This window comes from Eleutherodactylus coqui, chromosome 12 (genome assembly GCF_035609145.1).
Source record: "Eleutherodactylus coqui strain aEleCoq1 chromosome 12, aEleCoq1.hap1, whole genome shotgun sequence".
NCBI lineage: Eukaryota > Metazoa > Chordata > Amphibia > Anura > Eleutherodactylidae > Eleutherodactylus > Eleutherodactylus coqui.
In genome coordinates, this window is record NC_089848.1 from 126,835,211 (window position 1) to 126,854,743 (window position 19,533).

General features: G+C 41.9%; 1 protein-coding gene across 1 annotated transcript in view; it reads left to right on the forward strand.

The window, feature by feature from the left end:
• Window positions 1-19,533, forward strand: part of PLXDC2 (plexin domain containing 2) — a 488,455-nt gene that overhangs the window by 219,102 nt on the left and 249,820 nt on the right. The window contains exon 3 of the mRNA XM_066585333.1: window positions 9,480-9,626. Within this exon, the coding sequence (XP_066441430.1) occupies window positions 9,480-9,626 (147 nt within the window). The remainder of the gene's footprint in view (window positions 1-9,479; window positions 9,627-19,533) is intronic.

The following is a 19,533-nucleotide window of genomic DNA, read 5'->3' on the forward strand; positions in this document are numbered from 1 at the left end:
ACTTGAGTCTTCCTGCAGCCCGGTCAAGGCTGCCTGTTGTGCTCTTTTATTGAAGTTCCATTTTGTTTGACTGCAATGAGATGCACAAGAGTCCATCATTCCAGAGAAGAGTCCATCATTCCAGAGAAGAGTTCATCATTCCAGTGAAGAGTTCATCATTCCAGTGAAGAGTTCATCATTCCAGTGAAGAGTTCATCATTCCAGTGAACTGTCCATCATTCCAGTGAAGAGTCCATTATTCCAGAGAAGAGTCAATTATTCCAGAGAAGAGTCCATCATTCCAGTGAACTGTCCATCATTCCAGTGAAGAGTTCATCATTCCAGTGAACTGTCCATCATTCCAGAGATATCTGTGTAGCATCAGATGGGTGGGCAAGCCAAGAATTGAATATGAAACAGAGCAGTTCAGCCCTCATCTAGCGTGGCCTGATACAGCACATGACAGCCTCATGGCCATGATCCCCACATGTGTTGTCAAGGCCACTATGACTACCAACAGGGTAGAGGCTTTCATGCAGATTGATTCTGTGGTGCCTATTTGTTCCGACTCACTGGCCTGTAACCATTGTTTAATGGGGCCCCAGGACCTTATAATGCACTGCAATTCTGAAGTATTGCAGCATATTGTAAAAACCATCAAATCCAGTGACATTCAAGTCCTCCAGTGGGGCAAAAATAAAAAAAAATTGTAAAAAATATTTTTTACAAATCAAAAAGTAAAAACCCCACCTCTCCCCCCTTACTATGTTTGTAAAAAAAATAATCATCACATATTAGGTATCGCCGCATTCATAATGTTGCATGCAAAAAGGTTAGTATACCATTTATCCTGCACAATGCATGCATGACATGCAAAATTAACAAAAAAATATATGGCATCAAGTAATTTAGCATATTTCACCTTATGAAAAAAAAGAATAGAAAGTGATCAAAAAGTCACATGGATCACCAAAAGGTGCCATCAAACAGTACAACCCACAAATTAAAACCTGACACAGATTTGTGAGGGCGCCTTCACACATTTTGGCGCGTTACTTGAGTGAAAACACAGGATTATGAAACCAATTATTTTCAATATTTTCGTTCCATTTGTGATGTTTTCACTCATTTGGAGTTAAAACAAATTTGCAGCATGTCTTATCTTTCCGTGTTTCGCGATTTTATTTATCTCTCATGTTTCCTTATGGAGCCTCCTTTTTATTGCACCGTAGCGCACAAATTTGCGAACTTCATTCGATGTGCTTTTAACATTAGAACCTCCTATTGATTATTGAATGTATTTAGCATATTATTTATGCTGCATGGTGATTGCCGGAAAAAGAAATAAAAAATAAAAGTGCGCCAGAACTGCAGATTGTGTTAGTCTTGCTTCTAGAAAAAAAAAAAACTAAACAGAATAAAATGTTATCAAAATGCTATATGAGAAATGAAGAGCGGCGCTCCTCCGGCATAGATCCAGTCTTCATACCGCTCTGCTCATGGTAAAATAGGAACACTGGAATGAGGCAGCACAAAATCAAATCTCAAAAAGTGAGCAAAGATAGCAAAACATGAAAAAACTGATTCGCTGGAATTGTGCTGAACCAGAGAAAAATGTTATCATGCTATTTATTCTGCATACTGAATGCCATAAAAATGGAATCCAAAAAACAATGGCGGAATTTTTTTTCTTCCAATCTTCCTGCCTTCCCCCCTAAAAAATCCTAAAAGTTCTAAAATACATTATATATACCCCAAAATGATGCCATTCAGGCCTCTTTCACACGGGCGACGATATCGCAGCTACAAAATCACAGTTATGTCACAGCTTTGTCCCAGCGGTTACGCCCTACCCTGAAACTAAGCCCTAGCTGCACTCTAAAAAAAACCAAAACATACTTACCTAGCCGGCTCAGTCTGGGTCCTCCTGCTGCTCTCCGCCAAGCGTCTTGCAGTCCTCGTTCGCCCACAGAAGATCACATCCAGGTTGCTAGATTCATAAATCCCGCCTCCAGAAAGCAATGGCTCTAATTGGTTCATCCCGTGCAGCATTGGTTGGCTCAGCATGCTATGGAAAAATGATTCTTCATTCACAATTGTGGTTTCCGCTTGCTATTTTACTGCGATTCTCGCACAAACGACTTTCATTAAAGTCAATAGAAGCTGTCCGACTCGCGGCCCGTCTACAATTCATATTGTGGACGGGCCGCGGATTCTGAGAGAAGAGCAGCAATTAAAAAAAAAATCTGTACTATGCATGTCTGACGACGAGCCATGCAGACCATCCACAATGCAGGGAAAAAGGAGAAAATACAGGTACGCGCGGATGCCGACAGGGGCGGATTTAATCGCAAGACCACGCATGCAAAATCCGACCCGTCTGTGTGCCTGTGGCCAAACAGAGCAGAGAGCAGATAGAAAGAGAACATGTCATGGTCAGGAGGACCCCACATGTCCATGCATTGTTTGGGTAGCCCACTGATTTTAATGTGAACTGTGTAATGCTTTGTTTCCCCACCAGAGGTGCTATACGGAATTCAGCACTGGCTATTAGTTTTACCTAGAGGTTATAGCTGATTGCTAGGGGTACCAGTAGGCGTATAATTAATAGAACTTTCAAAAAAAGCAATATCCAAAGTAGACAACTCCCTTTAACTTTACCTACTTGGGACATTACGGTACTTTATTTGTGCGCACTTTGTAAGTTTTTATTTCACTTTTTTTGACTTCCTATTCCTGGTAGACTAAAATATCAAAATGTTCCTTCCCCTCAGGAATGTGAGGACGTTCTGTCTTCTGCCTATTGTTTGCGATGCAATTGTCACTGCGCCCGGTATTCCATCGAGATCCGGCCAAATCTGTTGGTTCCAGCCATTTCATACAATGCTTCCTGACACCACAGTCTGTCTGTGCAGCTCAGAGTTACAGTCCGCGTGCCAGGACTTACCCAAATAGGTTAATGTGAATGTGTCTAGAACATTTTATGGAGCGCGCTCAATTGGAAGGCGGCTCGTTTTATTTTTTTGTTAATGCTAATCTTTGTTTGCTCCTGTGGGCACTTTACTGATGCAGTATTTGCTTTTGGACTAGAAACGTTTGAACGAAGTCCCTTATTCTATGTAAATGGAGTATTTCAGATGATAAATACTGCTACTTTTAATACTGTGTAAATAAGTAATCGTATATTGCCTCCACAGCGCCACCTATCATGTTAAACATGTTGGATATTGATTCATAGGTAGCTACTTTCTAGTAGATGGCACTGTGGAGGAATTACTCCATCACTCATTTGCATAGTTTCTTTCCCATGGAGCACTGCATGGCCTATAAGACTCCCTACAACCTTGTGGTGCTCTCCACAAGGAGAAACCCTCCCACCACATACATACACACACTCAATGTTAAAACTGTAAACAAAAGTTCTTAAGGGGATTCTGGAAGAACACAGGCCACCCTGCCTTTAAAGGCTTTATTGAACCAGTGTTTAACAGTTTTGGATGAGCTCAGTTAGTTCTGCAGGAAAAGGACATGACAGTTTTGGACAAACAGAGCCTGTTGTAATTCCTTCGACTGTAGCGCCAGTTCTATCAGTGCACGTGTTTTGATGTCATCTTAAAGTCAAGATGATTAAATAACCGGAGCTTCAGCCGCTTGAAGTGGAGTTTGGAATACTGAATTGTCAGCTGTCACTTTTCAGTCAGAGTGTGCAGTACAGAGAGTGAGGAGGAGGGGAGACCAGCGGCACCAAAGATCTGTGATTTCCTGTCTATCTTCCTGTCCCAGGAAGAGAAGACATGAATTTTTCTTCATGTTATATTTCCCCCCCACCAATCAATCAGAGAGCATATTTGCTTTCTGATTGTCACATATGGGTTTTTTTTCCCAGAAAAGGAGTGAAGAAAATGAGGACTTGCTCATATAATCACCCCTATACACCATTTTCCCTGCAGATGCCGCAGTCATTGCTGACTGTTGCATCTAAACATTTTTGCCGAACATTTAAAAAAATATTTCCCATTTCGCAAAATAAATATTGAAAAAAAAAACTCCACCTAACAACCTGCGCTGTGATATAATACATATTATATGCCGCACGCTAAAGTTGTCCCACATAAAACAGGCCTCATACAGCTCTGTTAATGGAAAACAAAGAATACTCTGGTCCGTGAATTTGGCGGCACACAAAAATATGGTGAAAAGAAAATATTTATTGTGTGCAAAAGTAGTAAAACAATCTAACCTTTATGAATTTGGTGTCATACTCATGATGGCCGTAGAATAAAGGTAACCTACTGCATGAAATGTGTGTGCCACATGATGAATGCCATAGAAATAAATCCCTCCCCTGAAAAAAATGCTAAAAATACCATGAATCGGAACTTACAGCACTGTCTACTGTATATATCTCCATGGTGTTGTAGGTCCAGTGCGATAGAAGTAGCCTCGTGTAGCGCAGAGTGTAACCTCTCGCCTACAACCTGAAGGTTGCAAGATCAATCCCTGCACGATTCAGGTAGCTGGCTCAAGGTTGACTCAGCCTTCCATCCTTCCGAGGTCGGTAAAATGAGAACCCAGCAAGGTGGGAGGTAATAAGTAATAATTACCTGAAAGCGCTGCGGAATAAATTGGCGCTATACAAATACCAAGATTTATTTATTTAACTACAAGGTGCCTGGTGGTTACATATGTAAACATGGGCCATCTGAGCATTAGGTAGTCAGAGAAGTGGTTCGGCCATCTTTTCTTCTCTTGGGTTGCTTTAGGTAGTCAGAGAAGCGGTTCGGCCATCTTTCCTTCTCTTGGGTTGCTTTAGGTAGTCAGAGAAGCGGTTCGGCCATCTTTCCTTCTCTTGGGTTGATTTAGGTAGTCAGAGAAGCGGTTCGGCCATCTTTCCTTCTCTTGGGTTGCTTTAGGTAGTCAGAGAAGCGGTTCGGCCATCTTTCCTTCTCTTGGGTTGATTTAGGTAGTTAGAGAAGTGGTTCGGCCATCTTTTCTTCTCTTGGGTTGCTTTAGGTAGTCAGAGAAGTGGTTCGGCCATCTTTGCTTCTCTTGGGTTGCGTTAGGCAAAATTAAAAATGATCTGGTTGTAAAAATTGTTGATGTACATCTGCATGCAATTTGTATGTTCTCCCCGTGTTTGCATGGGTTCCCTATGAGTACTCCGGTTACCTCCCACACTCCAAAAACATAGGTGATCATAGATTGTGAGCTCCAACGGGAACAGAACCCAATATCAAGTGATGTAGAGTTCTGTATAATATTCATCCACTATATAAATACCGCTGATTATTATTATTAATGTGCATGAAGCGGGGAGGGCGCACTTCTGGATGTTTGTCCTTTTAGTGGAAATCTCTAAAAAGCGCTCTGACATCATGCTTCGACCTTGCCTCATAATGTAAAAGAAAAGACCGTGACATTGAAAAATGACTTCTTCTGAGCATAAAAACGGGTTTGTCAATTTATTGTCTACTTCAAGGCTTACTTTTCCCTCATTTAATTATAAGCATACAACTATGTAATTAGGATTTTCATGGGTCAGGCAATGCATTGTATCAGCTTATTGAGTCTAGTAGTTATTTGTTTTTATTACTTCTTTGTCATTACTCTGCCAAGTGACCTCACTGGAAATTGGGCATAGAATGGCATTATATACACCAAAATGTGTTAGGAGGCATTTGAGAATATTAAATTGCTTCTGGGCAAAATTCCAACTCTCCAAATCCCTGATTTTGCAATACATTTTGTCTTCTGTGAAAACACATTTTGGCTTGGGTATACACTTTTAATTGTATTTCAATGGGATACAATGTTGTAAATAAACAGTAACTTCATCCCCGAAGAGCGGGGAATGGTCATTACCAATTATGTGTGCCAGCTGAACAGCTTATTGAGTTTCAAACTTTTTCATGAACTATTGGAGTGGTGTCATAGCTAGGAGGATGGGTGGATCATGACACCACCACAAAGTAGACCAGGAGAACCCTGAAGATCTTGTTGGAAAAACAGGAAGGAAGCTTTAGTCAGTAGGAAAACTGAGCTTATAATTGTAAATTTTAGTTAAACGACTTTTTAAAATACCAAAATGTATTGTTTCCAGATGCTTCTTTATATACTCGTGTGAAGGACCACAGACATTGCACTGAAGGAGGGATTAACAGACCAACACAATCATTTCCAACCATTGTTCATGGTCCAGGTTTGACCTAAGAATTGAATTTCCAATTTTAACTAACAAGGGTCAACTAAAGACCACAGAAATACATTGCATCATGTTAGCTGAAATTGAAAAAACTCATAGAACATCTGCATGGATCTCCAGTAGTGTTAAGCGGAACAAACCAGTAGAATCCCGTTTCAGGTTGAACTTTGCTAATGGTTTGGTTCGATCTGATCCCGAACTAAGCTTTTAGCAAAGTGCTTCCTGAAGCACAGTTCTACTGGTTAGGTTTCCTCAATACTAGTCCTGAACACTGGTGTATAACACCATCTAAGAGCTATAAAAGCCCTGTGGAACACTCTTATGGCTCATAGGTGTTATACACCAGTTTTAGGGGTTTTGGTGAAGTTCCGTTCAAACTAATTCGGACCAAACTGAACTTTTTGCAAAACTTCAACGATCTGGGGCGAAGTTCGCTCATCAATAATGCCCAGCTTTAGATCCAAAAGTTAATCTACTATTTGTCAAAAGTGTTAAGTGTGAAATACTGACCACCACCCCATCCTTTCTGACTAATCTGGAAAAAAAACTGCCTTAAAGCAAGAACTTAGGGGCAACCTAAACTATTCCTCAGATGGACAAGGGGGTGACAAATGTCAGATGTCACCAACAATAATACCACAGTATAAGGAAGAATATATAACACCAGAAATATCGGTATGGACACCAAGGATTATCTGACTGTGAGGTAGCACCAGACGAACCAGAACTTCACATTCAGAGGAATAACTGGCACCCTGTGAGAGGAGGGGCTGGAGTATATATACTACAATAGTGACTGATTGAGTAGCGGAGGACAACACCTTCCCACCAACCAATCAGGCCAAATGCCATCAGAAGATGTGATCCGGTGCCGAATATGACAGAGTGTATGCACCAGCTTCCATAAAGTAGATGTTGCACCGGTGCACCATGACAGGTCCTCTGCTTGGAGACCCCTATCTATAACCCTCAAGAAGAGCGGCTCCGATTTTGGAAGACCTTCTGCTGTCCTGGTAATGCAAGATGGCCATTCATATGAATGGCTATCTTGTAATGCTATGGATTCTCTCCAGCAGCCATGACTTTCACTGGCAAGTTCAACTGAGAAATCTGAGTTGATCAGCCCCACATTGGCATCAAAATGAATGGCGTGCTCACCAAGTATGCCTTGTCTGTACTCAATTTGTTTGCTTGAGGCTGATGGAAATAACCAAGCACTTGTCGCTTCGGTATCTTTGCAGTCTCGTTGAAAGTAAATGGAGCATCAGTGTGCTTGCATGACCATTGCTCCATTCAACCTCCGCACTGCAGAGAGTGCAATAACTCTACCATGAGTACTATGGGGGACATGGGACACTCGTACTTGAGATCGATGGGAGTCTCAGCATAGAGACCCACACCGATTAGCAAGGTATGTCCTATCTGTGAATAGGGGATAACTTGTAATCTTGGTACAACCCCTTTAAGCTCCACGGACCCATTTATGATGCCATGCGGTACTGTGTACAGAAGTATAGAAATCATCTCTGAATATATGACACCTCTACGGGAGTTTGCCTATTAGTTTTGAACCTTGAACACTGAAAAAGTTAATTGCCTTTATAATCCACAGCCGTTCTTCTATACTCACACGTGTCATTTTTGACCTTGTATAAATTAATGTGCTAAAATTTTGGATTTTCGGCATTTATTGAAGACAATTCAAGAAATTCAGGTGCCTAATTTATTGTTTAATTGCTCTTCTAAAGCCTCTCATGCTCTGCCTTCCAGATGTATTATTTAATAGGTTAATTGCACTAAAATCCTTCTCCTCATATATCTGTATAAGCTAATTAACCTCAAGAAGATTATCCTTGGAACAATTAATGGCATTTTTTGCCAGCTATCTTTTCAGAAGTATTAATAATAAATAAATTGCCATGACCTGTGAGACGGGGATGTTTAGGAACTTGAGACCAGAATTCATTGTGGTACCTTGCATAATTCCATCAGTCAGAGTTATCATCTTAATATTAGGAAATAATTAAATGATAAGAGATCAAATTTGAATACAACAACCGAGAGTCGATGTGCTGAATATCTAATGTCCCCTTTATGCAGCGAGGATTCTGTGTCAATGGCGAAAATCTATATTTTAATGCGAAAATCAGTTTTTTTGTTTTTTCTTATACATTAACTCGTTCATCTTCTGTGATCTACATGTATGTCACAGAGGCGTGGGTTTGGTATGACATGGATTGGGGAGACAAGCCTACTGTATAACCAGCTATTTGAAACGGTGGAAACCTGCCACAAATAACCACAATCGAAGCTCTAGTCACAGTCATTTAGAAGCTTATAGGCACTGGCAATGCTGATCATGGCAGTAAGCCGCCAGCCCCAAGGGTGGTTCCCACTCTGACTCATGATTGCTTCCCACATGATGCGATCTTGCAGTGCCAATGGTTGACATAGTAGGGTCATAGACCCAATGAAGTATCCCAGGGCTGTCATGTAGTTAAGCCTATTAAACCCTGCCTGTGGCAGGGCTTAATAGTCTAACATTAGAAAGTACAATCTACTACAATACTGAAGTATTGCAGTATATTGTATTAGCAACCAAACAATTACAAGTTGAAGTCTCCTATGGGGCGCAAAAAAGGTAAAATTAAAACAAATGAAATTTTTTAAAATTCAATAATTAAAAATTCAAACCCCCCTCTTAAAGTTTTCTCCACAAAACAATCAAAACAATTAAAAAAAAACCCACATGATTTGTATTGCCTCCATAGAAGTCTAAGCTGTTTAAATATTGCATTATTTTTTTTACTTGGTGAATGCCATAAAAAAAATACACAACTCCAGAGCTGTGTGTGTGTGAGGCGGTGGGGGAGAGGAGTAATTCTGTCTAAAACTTAATAAGAAATTATCAAAACATTGTATCTACCCAAAAATGGTTGCAATAGAAACTGCACTTTACCCCACAAAAAGTAACTCTCACTCAACCCAATTGCCGAAAAATTAAAAAGTTATGGGAGTCTGAATATGTCATCAAAATAATAATAAAAGGGTTTTTAATGTAAAAAAATAGCAAAACATAAAAAAAACTATAAACATAGTATTGCTATAATTCCACTGACCTACAGAATAACGTTAATGTCACTTTTACCACCCCGTAAATGGCACAATTGCATTTTTTCTATTTCACCTTACATAAAACTTTAGCTTTTTTCTGTACATTTTATGGCACATTAACTAAAGCAGTTTTGAAGTTTAGAAGAAAACACTTTATTACAATACTTGTTTTTTTGTGTTACAGGAAGATATGGATCACAAATATTATACATCTAGAATGTTTGGACCATTAGATTCTGCCACTCGGGATTTATGGGTCAACATCGATCAAATGGAGAAAGAAAAAGTAAAGATTCATGGGATTCTATCAAATACTCATCGGCAAGCTGCTGTAAGTACATTCAGACACGATAAGGCTTCCGTGTCGCCAGTGAACTTGTATAAATAATTAATGTAGTAGAATATCATGAAAGACTAAACCAGGAGCGTAGCTGTACAGGGTGTAGAGGCAACATGTGCCCTGGTGGCTGGGGTGAGCCTAATGCCACTCCGCCACATAAGAAGACAACAATACTACTAGTGTCAAATACCAGGTGGGGGACTATTGTGGAATGAAAAGGATTTGTAGAGCAGCCCAATAGTAGTGCCTAAAGGGGAATGCTATAGTGAGACCGTAGGATTGGGTCAATAGACTAAATGGAGGTGCTGCCAGCCAGGTGTATACCTACTGGTCGTGGGTGTTGGATTATATTGAGGCAAGAGGTGTGAGAAATAATCTGCCACATGGGGCAACCTTCCATGGGAGAATGTTTAGACCCTTACCCCAGCCTGACTGAAGAAGAGGCTTTCTTGAATTGTAAAGGCTGCTTCCTCCTCTCCACTGTACACCCAGGGGAGCCCTGCTCCCTCACTAGGAGTCCCGTCTTTGAACATCGGCGTTCTGCACCATAGTGAACAAAGCACTGTATGCTGATTTAATGTGAAGGGCCGATTTGAGACTTTGCCTAAAAGAGCCTGTAAAAGTTTATCACAAGTTTATTATACCATCAGTTGTGCTTGTTAAAGAACTGTGTGAACAGTTTAGGAAATAAACCCCGTCCCCGGTTCTTCACTGAAGGTTTAACTTCCTGTTTTTAAATAAAAGTTCGGAGACGTTTATATAGCAGACATATGGTTATTTACGTCATGCAGAGCAAACCCAAACACATGGCATTCATATTCTAAGGAAGGGCCACAGACATTGTCAGCTGGCTATGGTTTGGCCAGGACCACCACCAGCCTCTTTGGACAGCCAATCTTGTGGGGGCAATGTTCCTCCTGAAGTGATATCTGGGCCACTGCTACACTAGGATACTTAAAGTGGTATTCCAGTTATGGAATGAATTTTCAAGTTTTTAACTGTCCACTGGATAGGTGAAAACTCATATATCGGTGGGGATCCGACCATTGTGATCCCCACTGATCCTCAGAACGAGTGTCCCGTTTTCCTTGTCCTCCTCACTTTCTGGATGCTTCTTCTGAATCACTGAATGGAGGGCAGTCAGACTTGTACAGCCACTGGTCCATTTATTTCAATGAGGCTGACGGAAATTACCTAACGCTTTGTACCCGGCTATCTCTGGCAGCGCCATTGAAAATTAATGAAGCAGCGTTGCTTAAGCGCTGCCTGGTCTCCATTCAGAGACATAGGAAAAGCAACTGGGAAGTGAGGACAACGGGGCAAAACGAGATCCCTGTTCTTGGTATTAGTGAGGGTCCCAACCGTCAGACCCCACCTATTAGTTTTCACCCATCCAGTGAAATACCCCTTTAATTTTTTGGATTGGTTTTTATTGCTGATGCAATTCTGCCATGGATCAGTTGCTTCTACCTCCCCTTTAAGAGGTTTGTCAATCCTGCACTGGGTACGATAACGGCTTTCCTGAACATTTTCTGCAGTAAATGTTCCCTATACAATACAATATAACTATTACATGGCACAATATGAAGAATACACTTCCCATATCTGCAGTCGGTTCTTTAGATCCCATTAACACTTATAAGTGCGTAGAGCATAAAAATTCTGTTTTCTGCAGCAGAAAATGAAAAACGAGCCCAACGTGCAGACTTAATGTGCAAAAATAAACTTAACAGGACTTAAAATAGTAACAAGTTTCTGAAAGGCAAGCTGTGTGTAATAGCCTGGTACCGGCATTTCAGGCGGAGCGGATAATGGAAGAATTGGAAACTGCAGGTGATTAAGGTCAGAAACGACTACCTTACGCATTACTGAGTGCCGAGAGCTGCTGACGCTGGGAGGAGGGATAATGCGGACCAAAAAAAAGGATTTGTTTGTTCCCACTCGCTAATGGATACATTTTATCCGCAGAGTAGGCCGCCATTGGCTTTACTCAGTCTTATAGTTTAGGACTCAGTTAATGATATCACTAAGACCAAATCTATATACTGTATATAAAAGTGAAAATATGTTTGTTTGATCTCCATAGGCGCCTACATGCCTTGATGGATCTCAACCAAACTTGGTAGACATTCTCTTTATGACCAACTGAAAATACTAGGGAGGTTTCAACCAATAGCAGTCAATCACAGCACAGCCTTTATTTTACAAGTGCAGATTATGGAATGATGATTGGTTGATGTGTGAGACAAACATTTTTTTTTACACATTTTCATTAAATGAGGTCTATTGTATAATCTATGGTAAAATCAGACGCTATGTGAGTCAGCGGGGTGAATAATTCATATGTGTGGTAGATCCAGAATGCCTATGGGAAAACGGAAATCCACCAGACAAGTCCATCTGAAAACAAAGAAAGTAAAATGACTGCAAGCGAGTGAGACAAGAGAAGAACGTGACCAACGATTAAAGAAGGAGTGGGAAAGAGCCAAGACATCAAGGGCTGCAGAGACCTCAGAAGAGTAGGAGACCTGAGACATTGGAAGAGCATGAGGCGCAAATTCAAAAAGAGAGGGGAAGAGTCAGGACATCAAGGGCTTGGAATGGCATAAAGCCCAATTTCAAAAAGAGAAAAAAACCATCAAGGGTGGTAAGGCATCCCAATTAGTTGCTGGAAGGTTTCCAACATGATCCTCACAAAGACTACGATCAACATCTGAATGTTATTACTGGACCAAATGAACCAAAAAGGTAGTTACTGTCACACCAGGAAATGTAAAACATAGCTTACTGGAATGTGCTGTAGGAGTGGAAACCCAGGCGACATTCATTATATAAGCTAGTCAAGTATAAAAAAGAAGAAACTGAATACTAGTGATTCTCACACTCTGGCAGCATATGTTGCCTAATATCACGCACCAACTAAGTCAAGGTGCTGCTAAATGCCATCTCGGTTTATAATATTGACATATATCTGTGTGTGGGATTTTATAGGATGTCCAGTTGTAAACGTTTGAGGGCCTATCCTTAGTATAGGCCACCAATAGTAAACCAGAGGGCGTTTACTACCTGGTATCCCCTCTGATCAGCTGTTCTCTGGACCAGTGTTCTTGGGCACTGAGCCATTTATTGCAGGAAGCAGACAGCTTCATTCCCACAGTGGTGGCCAGGCTTGGCATTCCAGGTAGAGTTCCCATGCACTTCAATGGGATCTGTGTCTGTAATACCAAGCCTGGCCACCGCAGTGGAAACAGAGCTGTCCGCTTCCAGCAGAAATCTGCTCAATGCCTATAATCCCACAAGAAATAGACCCTAGTGCAAAGTGATTATCAACTACAAATGGTTTTGTCTTCTGCTGGGTTATTTTTTGAGTCAGAACCTTGACCGGACTCACCGGAGGATCTTCTAGCACTTTGGTGAGCCGGTCCAACCTGGATGTTCAGAATAGAACAGCTGGTCGTAAATGTTAAAGAAAATGTTACAACAAAAGTCATTCATTATTACCACAAATGTTTCATATCAGTAGATGAATATTGATGGGCTCGTACGCTTCATGATGTTTTTATCACAAATCACTCTGAGACATTTTATAGTTGCTTTTTATTAAGCCATTACAACATTTAGTTGCCTTTTTAGTCTTTTAAAATATTTAGAAGCAGTAACTCATTCCTTGCATTCCGTTCGCTCCTCATCTGCCTACTTTCAGTGATAATAAGTCAGAAAGTCCATTCAAAATCATCTTGTGTCAGCAAATTCCCTCGCACAACCCAAAAATTCACTTAGTTTCAAAGTTTGAAATTACTTTCAATGTTCCAATGTACCAGAAAAGACAAATTATGCAAATACTCTTGATTAAAAAAGCTCCTGTTTTAGGTATGCAGCTCACATGCAGACCTGTGTGCTTCTCCTCCCTGCAGTGTGTGCACTGATGATATAGTAGGAAATATATTTAAAGCAGGGTGGATAGTGGTGTTATGTACGGCGCGGCAGTGACAGACGGAGGAGGAGGACACATACTTTTTTTTAAAAAACTGAACTTTACTGAGCTGCGGTAATAAAATATTTTCTCTCCATGGGAGGGCGTGTGATACCTCCACATTGCATTACATGAAATGCCGTCTGCATCTCTATCACACTTTAATGTCATACGGCAAAACAAAATTGAACATTTGGGACCATTGACTCAGCCTGAGCCGCAGCCAGCCACCTGCTCCGTTTAGCTGGCTGTAGGCTGTTACCAAACACTGCTTCTTTCACAATAGACCTTTCCCCCCATAGGAGCTGTGTCTCTCCTACCGAGACACACAGACGCCGTAGTTGTCAAATATAACAGTCACACTCAGTGTCACATTTTCTCCCAGTAATGCTGGCCTCTTAAATTGTACATTTCATACACAAATTAACACATGAACCACATTACTACTAAAGAACCCACTCCCCCTCTTGCAAGTCTGAGAGTAACCTAAGTCCCACATTGCGTACACCAAACTGAGGCCCAGCCACACTTACATCCTGAAGCTACAGTAATGTCAATTGTCCTATGGTGGCCCAATCCACTATGCTACTCCAGACTCTGTCATTCACAGGCTATCACATCAAGATCCTTTTGTCTCTCTTAATTCAGCCCCTGGTCATCAAGCCCTTTTTGTTGGTTTATTCAGCCCCTGGTCACCAGGCCCTTTTGTCAGTTTATTCAACCCCTGGTCACCAGGCCTTTCCGCTTACGCTGAACCCCAAAATGAAGCAGCGCTATTAACGCCACTGGTAATAGAGCGCTCACTGCCAAGTCAACTGAGCTGCTAAGTCTCTCACTGCTGCCCCTTTAACACTCAGTGCTGATGCTTTCCAGCAGCACATCCAGCTCCCATGCTTAGTTTCTCTCATCTGCGGCTGTGTCTCTCCTTAGGGGGTTCTTTGTAGCTGTGTCTTTGATCCTCTCGTCTACAGCAACTGTTGCTCTCTCGCACACAGTGCTGCTGGTCCTATCTTTTTATATAGACTGCTTCCCTGCACCCAGAACTTTCCAGAACCTTCTGGTTCACTTCAGGGTGGGGAGGTGAAACCTCCCTCAAACCACCAGCCCTGCCACTAGGCTTCTTCTGAGCACTGATGTTCTAGGCACATCACGACCCGCATTAAAGAAGGGGCAGACCCTCCTCCCAGAAGCTACATACTGGGCTTCACAAACATGCCAACCACAGTGCATTTGCTAACCCGACTCCTGCCATGGGACTAGTGAAGGGGTCTTTTATACAACAATGGCAAGCACCGCACTAACCCGGTACTCAGTTAGTCTTCCTAGGTTCTGGTCTGGAAAGGGTGCAGCTTAATGTACTATTGGTACTCAGGCCACTGCAAAACCATGTAAGGAGAGAGTGGAGTACTGCTCACCCCTTACACACTGTAGTAAGCAATGACCTAAGATTATTATTAGCCCCCTAAGGGACTGGGCTATTTTGGGGATACTTGAGCAAAGTATTACTCCCTGGCTATATAGAAGGTGAAGATGGGTGGAGGTGCAGATGTAGTGGTCGGAAAACAAACATTTTTGGTCTATCAACTGTCCATACCAGTGAGAAAGTAGAAGTGTTACCTCAGTGTCATATTTGGGGAGTCTTTTCTTCTGCTAGAGGAATAAAAATAATCTGTTTCTGATGTAATCACCTCCCGCTCCTAATCCAGCTAGTTATTAGCCCTAATATTTACTTTTGTGGTGGATATATGAGGAAATGTGCGTGTGAGCTTACATGAAACCTAATACTCAAACGAGTAGCCAGCTCAGAAGAGCATGCTCACTCATCTCTATTAGCTATCTTTCCTAGCTTTGTGCCATCTGCAAATTTGATCAGTTTCTTATCAATTCCCTCCTCCAGATCATTTGTAAAAATGAGATACTTTGTCAAATGCTTTACTAAAGTCAAGATATACTATATCTACTGCATTTCCCTGATCAACCCAGTTGGTGATTCTGCCATGGAAGGAAATTAGATTCGTCTGGCATGACTTGTTTGTTAAAAACCCATGCTGGCTTTGGGTAATTACTCCATTTTTATCCAAGTACTTGCATACATGATGTTTAATAATTAGTTCGGAGATCTTTCCCGGTAAAGAAGTCAGGCTTGCAGGCCTGTAGTTTCCCGGATCCACCTTCTTCCCTTTTTTGAAGATAGGGACAACATTTGCCCTTTTCCAATCTTCTGGGACTTCTTCTGTTCTCCAGGAATTTTCAAAGATTACGGGAAGTGGTTCAGCAATTACCTCCGCTGCTTCCTTTAGTATCCTAGGATGTAATTTATCTGGACCTTGAGACTTGAATTCCTTTAAGTTAGCTAAGTGTTCCCTCATCATCTCTTGGCTTACAGATAGCCTGCATTCTTTTATTCCATCAATAGCACAGGGAAGATCAGTTGATGTTCCATCTACTTTCAAAGAGAAAACAGATACAAAATACCGTAGGAATTTAAAAGTTCCACCTTCTCCACATTATTCTTAACCAATTCACCATTTTCATCTTGTAAGCATCCAATAGCATCTTTGACTTTTCGTTTGCTTTTGACCCCCAAATCCTTTTTTATTGCTTTTGGCCTCTGTTGCAAGCCTCAATTCATTATCAGCTTTAGCTTTTCTGACACTTGTCCTACAGTTTCTGCAGACCCCATTATATTCTTCTTTAGATATTTTCCCCTCTTTCCATTTGATAAACATATTTTTCTCTGTTTTTAACGTGTACACGTTCTGTGTTCATCCATCCTGGTCTCTATAAATGCTTCCCATTCTTCCTTCTTTTAGGGATTGGTAACGATTGTGCTTTGAGAATGTCATTTCGCAATATTTCCCAACCTTCTTGGACATTTCTGTCCTTAAGAACATCCAGCCATTGGATTCTTCCTCTTTCTGAGTTCATTAAAATCTGCCTTTCTGAAATCCAACCTTGAGGTCTGAGTCTACTCAGGCCTTCCTCCCCTTTTTATCCCAAATTCAAGGATATCATGATCACTGCCTCCTAAGGTCCCAGCCACCCTTACTTTCTCAACCATTCCCTCCCTGTTGGTAAGAATTAGGTCCAAGATAGCAGATCCCCTTGTTTTGTTTTCTACCTTTTGGAAGATAAAGTTGTCAGCAAGAGTGGATAAGAATCTGTTGGATCCATTACTTTCACCTGAGAGATTCCCAACAAAAGTCTGATAGGTAAAATCTCCCATGATCACTATGTTGGGCTTTTTTGATAGCTTGGCCATCTGATTTAGACAGAGTTCCTCCATATCTTCTGCTTGTCCAGGGGACCTATAGTAAATGCCTACAATGGTGTCCTTTCTGATGTTCTCTTCTTGTATTCTTACCCAAATAGTTTCTACAGAACTCCCAGCTCTGAAGCTTGAATCTCTGTGGAGATGAATGTTCTCCTAACATACAACACAACACCTCCTCCCCTTTTATTAGGTCTGTTTCTTATAAATACATTGTATCCTTCAAGCCTTGTATCCAATCATGTGTATTATCCCACTAAGTTTCCGTGATGCCTATGACATCATATTTCTCTTCCTGCGTTCGGAGCTCCAATTCTCCTTGTTTGTTTCTCATACTCTGGGCATTTGTGTAAAAAAATATTAGTTTGTGATCGGGGTCTCTTGCTCCTCTACTTGCCTTTTGAATTTTTTGTCTTTGTTATTTCTTTCCACTTCTAATAGCGAGGGTCTCAAATGTATTAATTACCTGTATATTTTTACCTGGCCTTTCACTGCCCTTCCCATATTGTTCTAGTTTAAAGCTCTCCTCCTGTACAGTCAGGCAAATTGCCCCTGAATACAACGCTTGTGTTCCAATTATTGTGTCCAAAAGCACAGCTCGTCACTTCTTAACATAGATGGGCTATAACAGCAGACGACCAGTTCCAGCACCATTGTGTCTAAGTAAACAGAAAGGCGAAACACCCACGGGCAAAAGAGCACAAAACTTGTATCACTGAGCAGCAGAAAGACATCTCCTGGTCAGATGGATCCGGATTCCTGTTGCATAAATCATATTTGTGTCTTTTTACGAAATGTTACATTTTGCTGCAAAATGTCAATTTGATTTACATACGTGAGAATTGTTCTGAAGCCACGCTGGTCCCATCTGTAAGTCGTCCGGCACTTGCATGCGTTGCCTCAGATACTGTATGTTCTGCTGATTTATGGGAGTAAGTTGCTATTTTGAACATTTTTCTTGTCTGCTCCAAAAATGACTGTTATTTTCCTCCAGGAGTATAGAAGTGGGTGATTTATACGTCTCCCGGAAGAGGAGGTGGAACATCTGTTGGGTTGTAACGTTGTAAATGAGCAGCTGGAGAGTCACGTGATCCGCCGCTCTCATAGAAAACTGCCATTTTTTATCTGCACATCCCTTTGTGATCTGCTATGTAAGACCGGCACGTTAATGACTGCGGCTGAGAGCGCTCAGCGTCACCCAGGAGTCGCAGGAAAGCCGCATCCAACCCAGAAAGTTACACTGAGTTTCAATGTTTCATTATGGAAGAAAACATTGGAAGCCGCATTACAGCCGTCACGAAAAATCCATCCAAAGGGGACTATTCACCATATTCTAGTCGCAGCCGAGATTCTCTGACACAACTCTCATCAGACACCCTGTCCGTGAGTTCCAGATGTAGGACATCTCACATTTAGGCCTCCTTCACACGGCCGTGTGCGGTTTTACATTGCCCGTATAATCACATGAATGAAGATTTGGCGCAATCGAGTCCCGATCTTTATTTGCGTATTTTATGCCATTCACAGGGGGCGGTACCGCGTGAATATTAATACGCAGAAGTGATGGAAACCAATGATCGCCAGAAATCCTTAGAATGACAATTAGCGCCTAATTACGGCGGCGGTCTTCTTCTTTTCCCTCGGTTGTACGTTGGGTTACTCCCTTTTTTCCAGCTGCCATAGAAGTCTATAGGAGCTTGCTGCATATCATGTTGAAAGATTGGGCAAGAACTATCTTTTCACGTGGCAAATAAAATAGGGGGCGACCAAAAATGGTTGCATATGCGCTATTTTTCCAGGCGCCATTATTTTACACAACAAAAGAAATGGTGGTCTGAATGGAGCAGATGAGATCCTGTGCATCGCATGGCTGCGTTTTATGGGTGATATATATGTGTAAATACGGTTGCCTGTATAAGCCCTAACGGCGGATTCAGACGAACGTATTTGCGGAGGTGTTTCTGCACTTGGAAATATTCAATAGATTCGGGTTTTTTTTTCTGCGCAAAATCTTTGTCCAAGAAAAGATACAAGCTGCTCTCTCTTTTTCCATGTAGACTTCTATGGCAGCTTAAAAAAAGGGAGTGGAAGGTAGTTACTAGAGATGAGCGAGTATACTCGTTTCGAGTAATGACTCGATCGAGCACCGCGATTTTCGAGTACTTCCGTACTCAGGTGAAAAGATTCGGGGGGCGCCAGGGGGCGGGGGTAGGCGTGGCGGTGCGGGGGGTAGCAGCGGGGAACAGGGGGGAGCCCTCTCTTTCTCCCTCTCCCCCCCACTCCCCGCTGCAACCCCCCACTCACCCACGGCGCCCCCCGAATCTTTTCACCCGAGTACGGAAGTACTCGAAAATCGTGGCGCTCGGGCGAAAAAGGGGCGTGGCCGAGTAGGTTCGCTCATCTCTACTAGTTACCTAATTTGGCATCTAATTGCCATTCTATTCCACGGGCAGGGTGTAACACGCGAGCACGGGAACGGGCATTTCGATCACAAAAAAAAAACAGACTGACCTGCTGGCACGGATGTATCAGCCTCATTCATGTGAAAATACGTTCCACCACGGCGAACGTATTTACACATACACTCACCTGAATAATCCCTGAAGGCTACCGCACATGGGCGTAGAACATTGGCGCGGAATAACACCCGCACA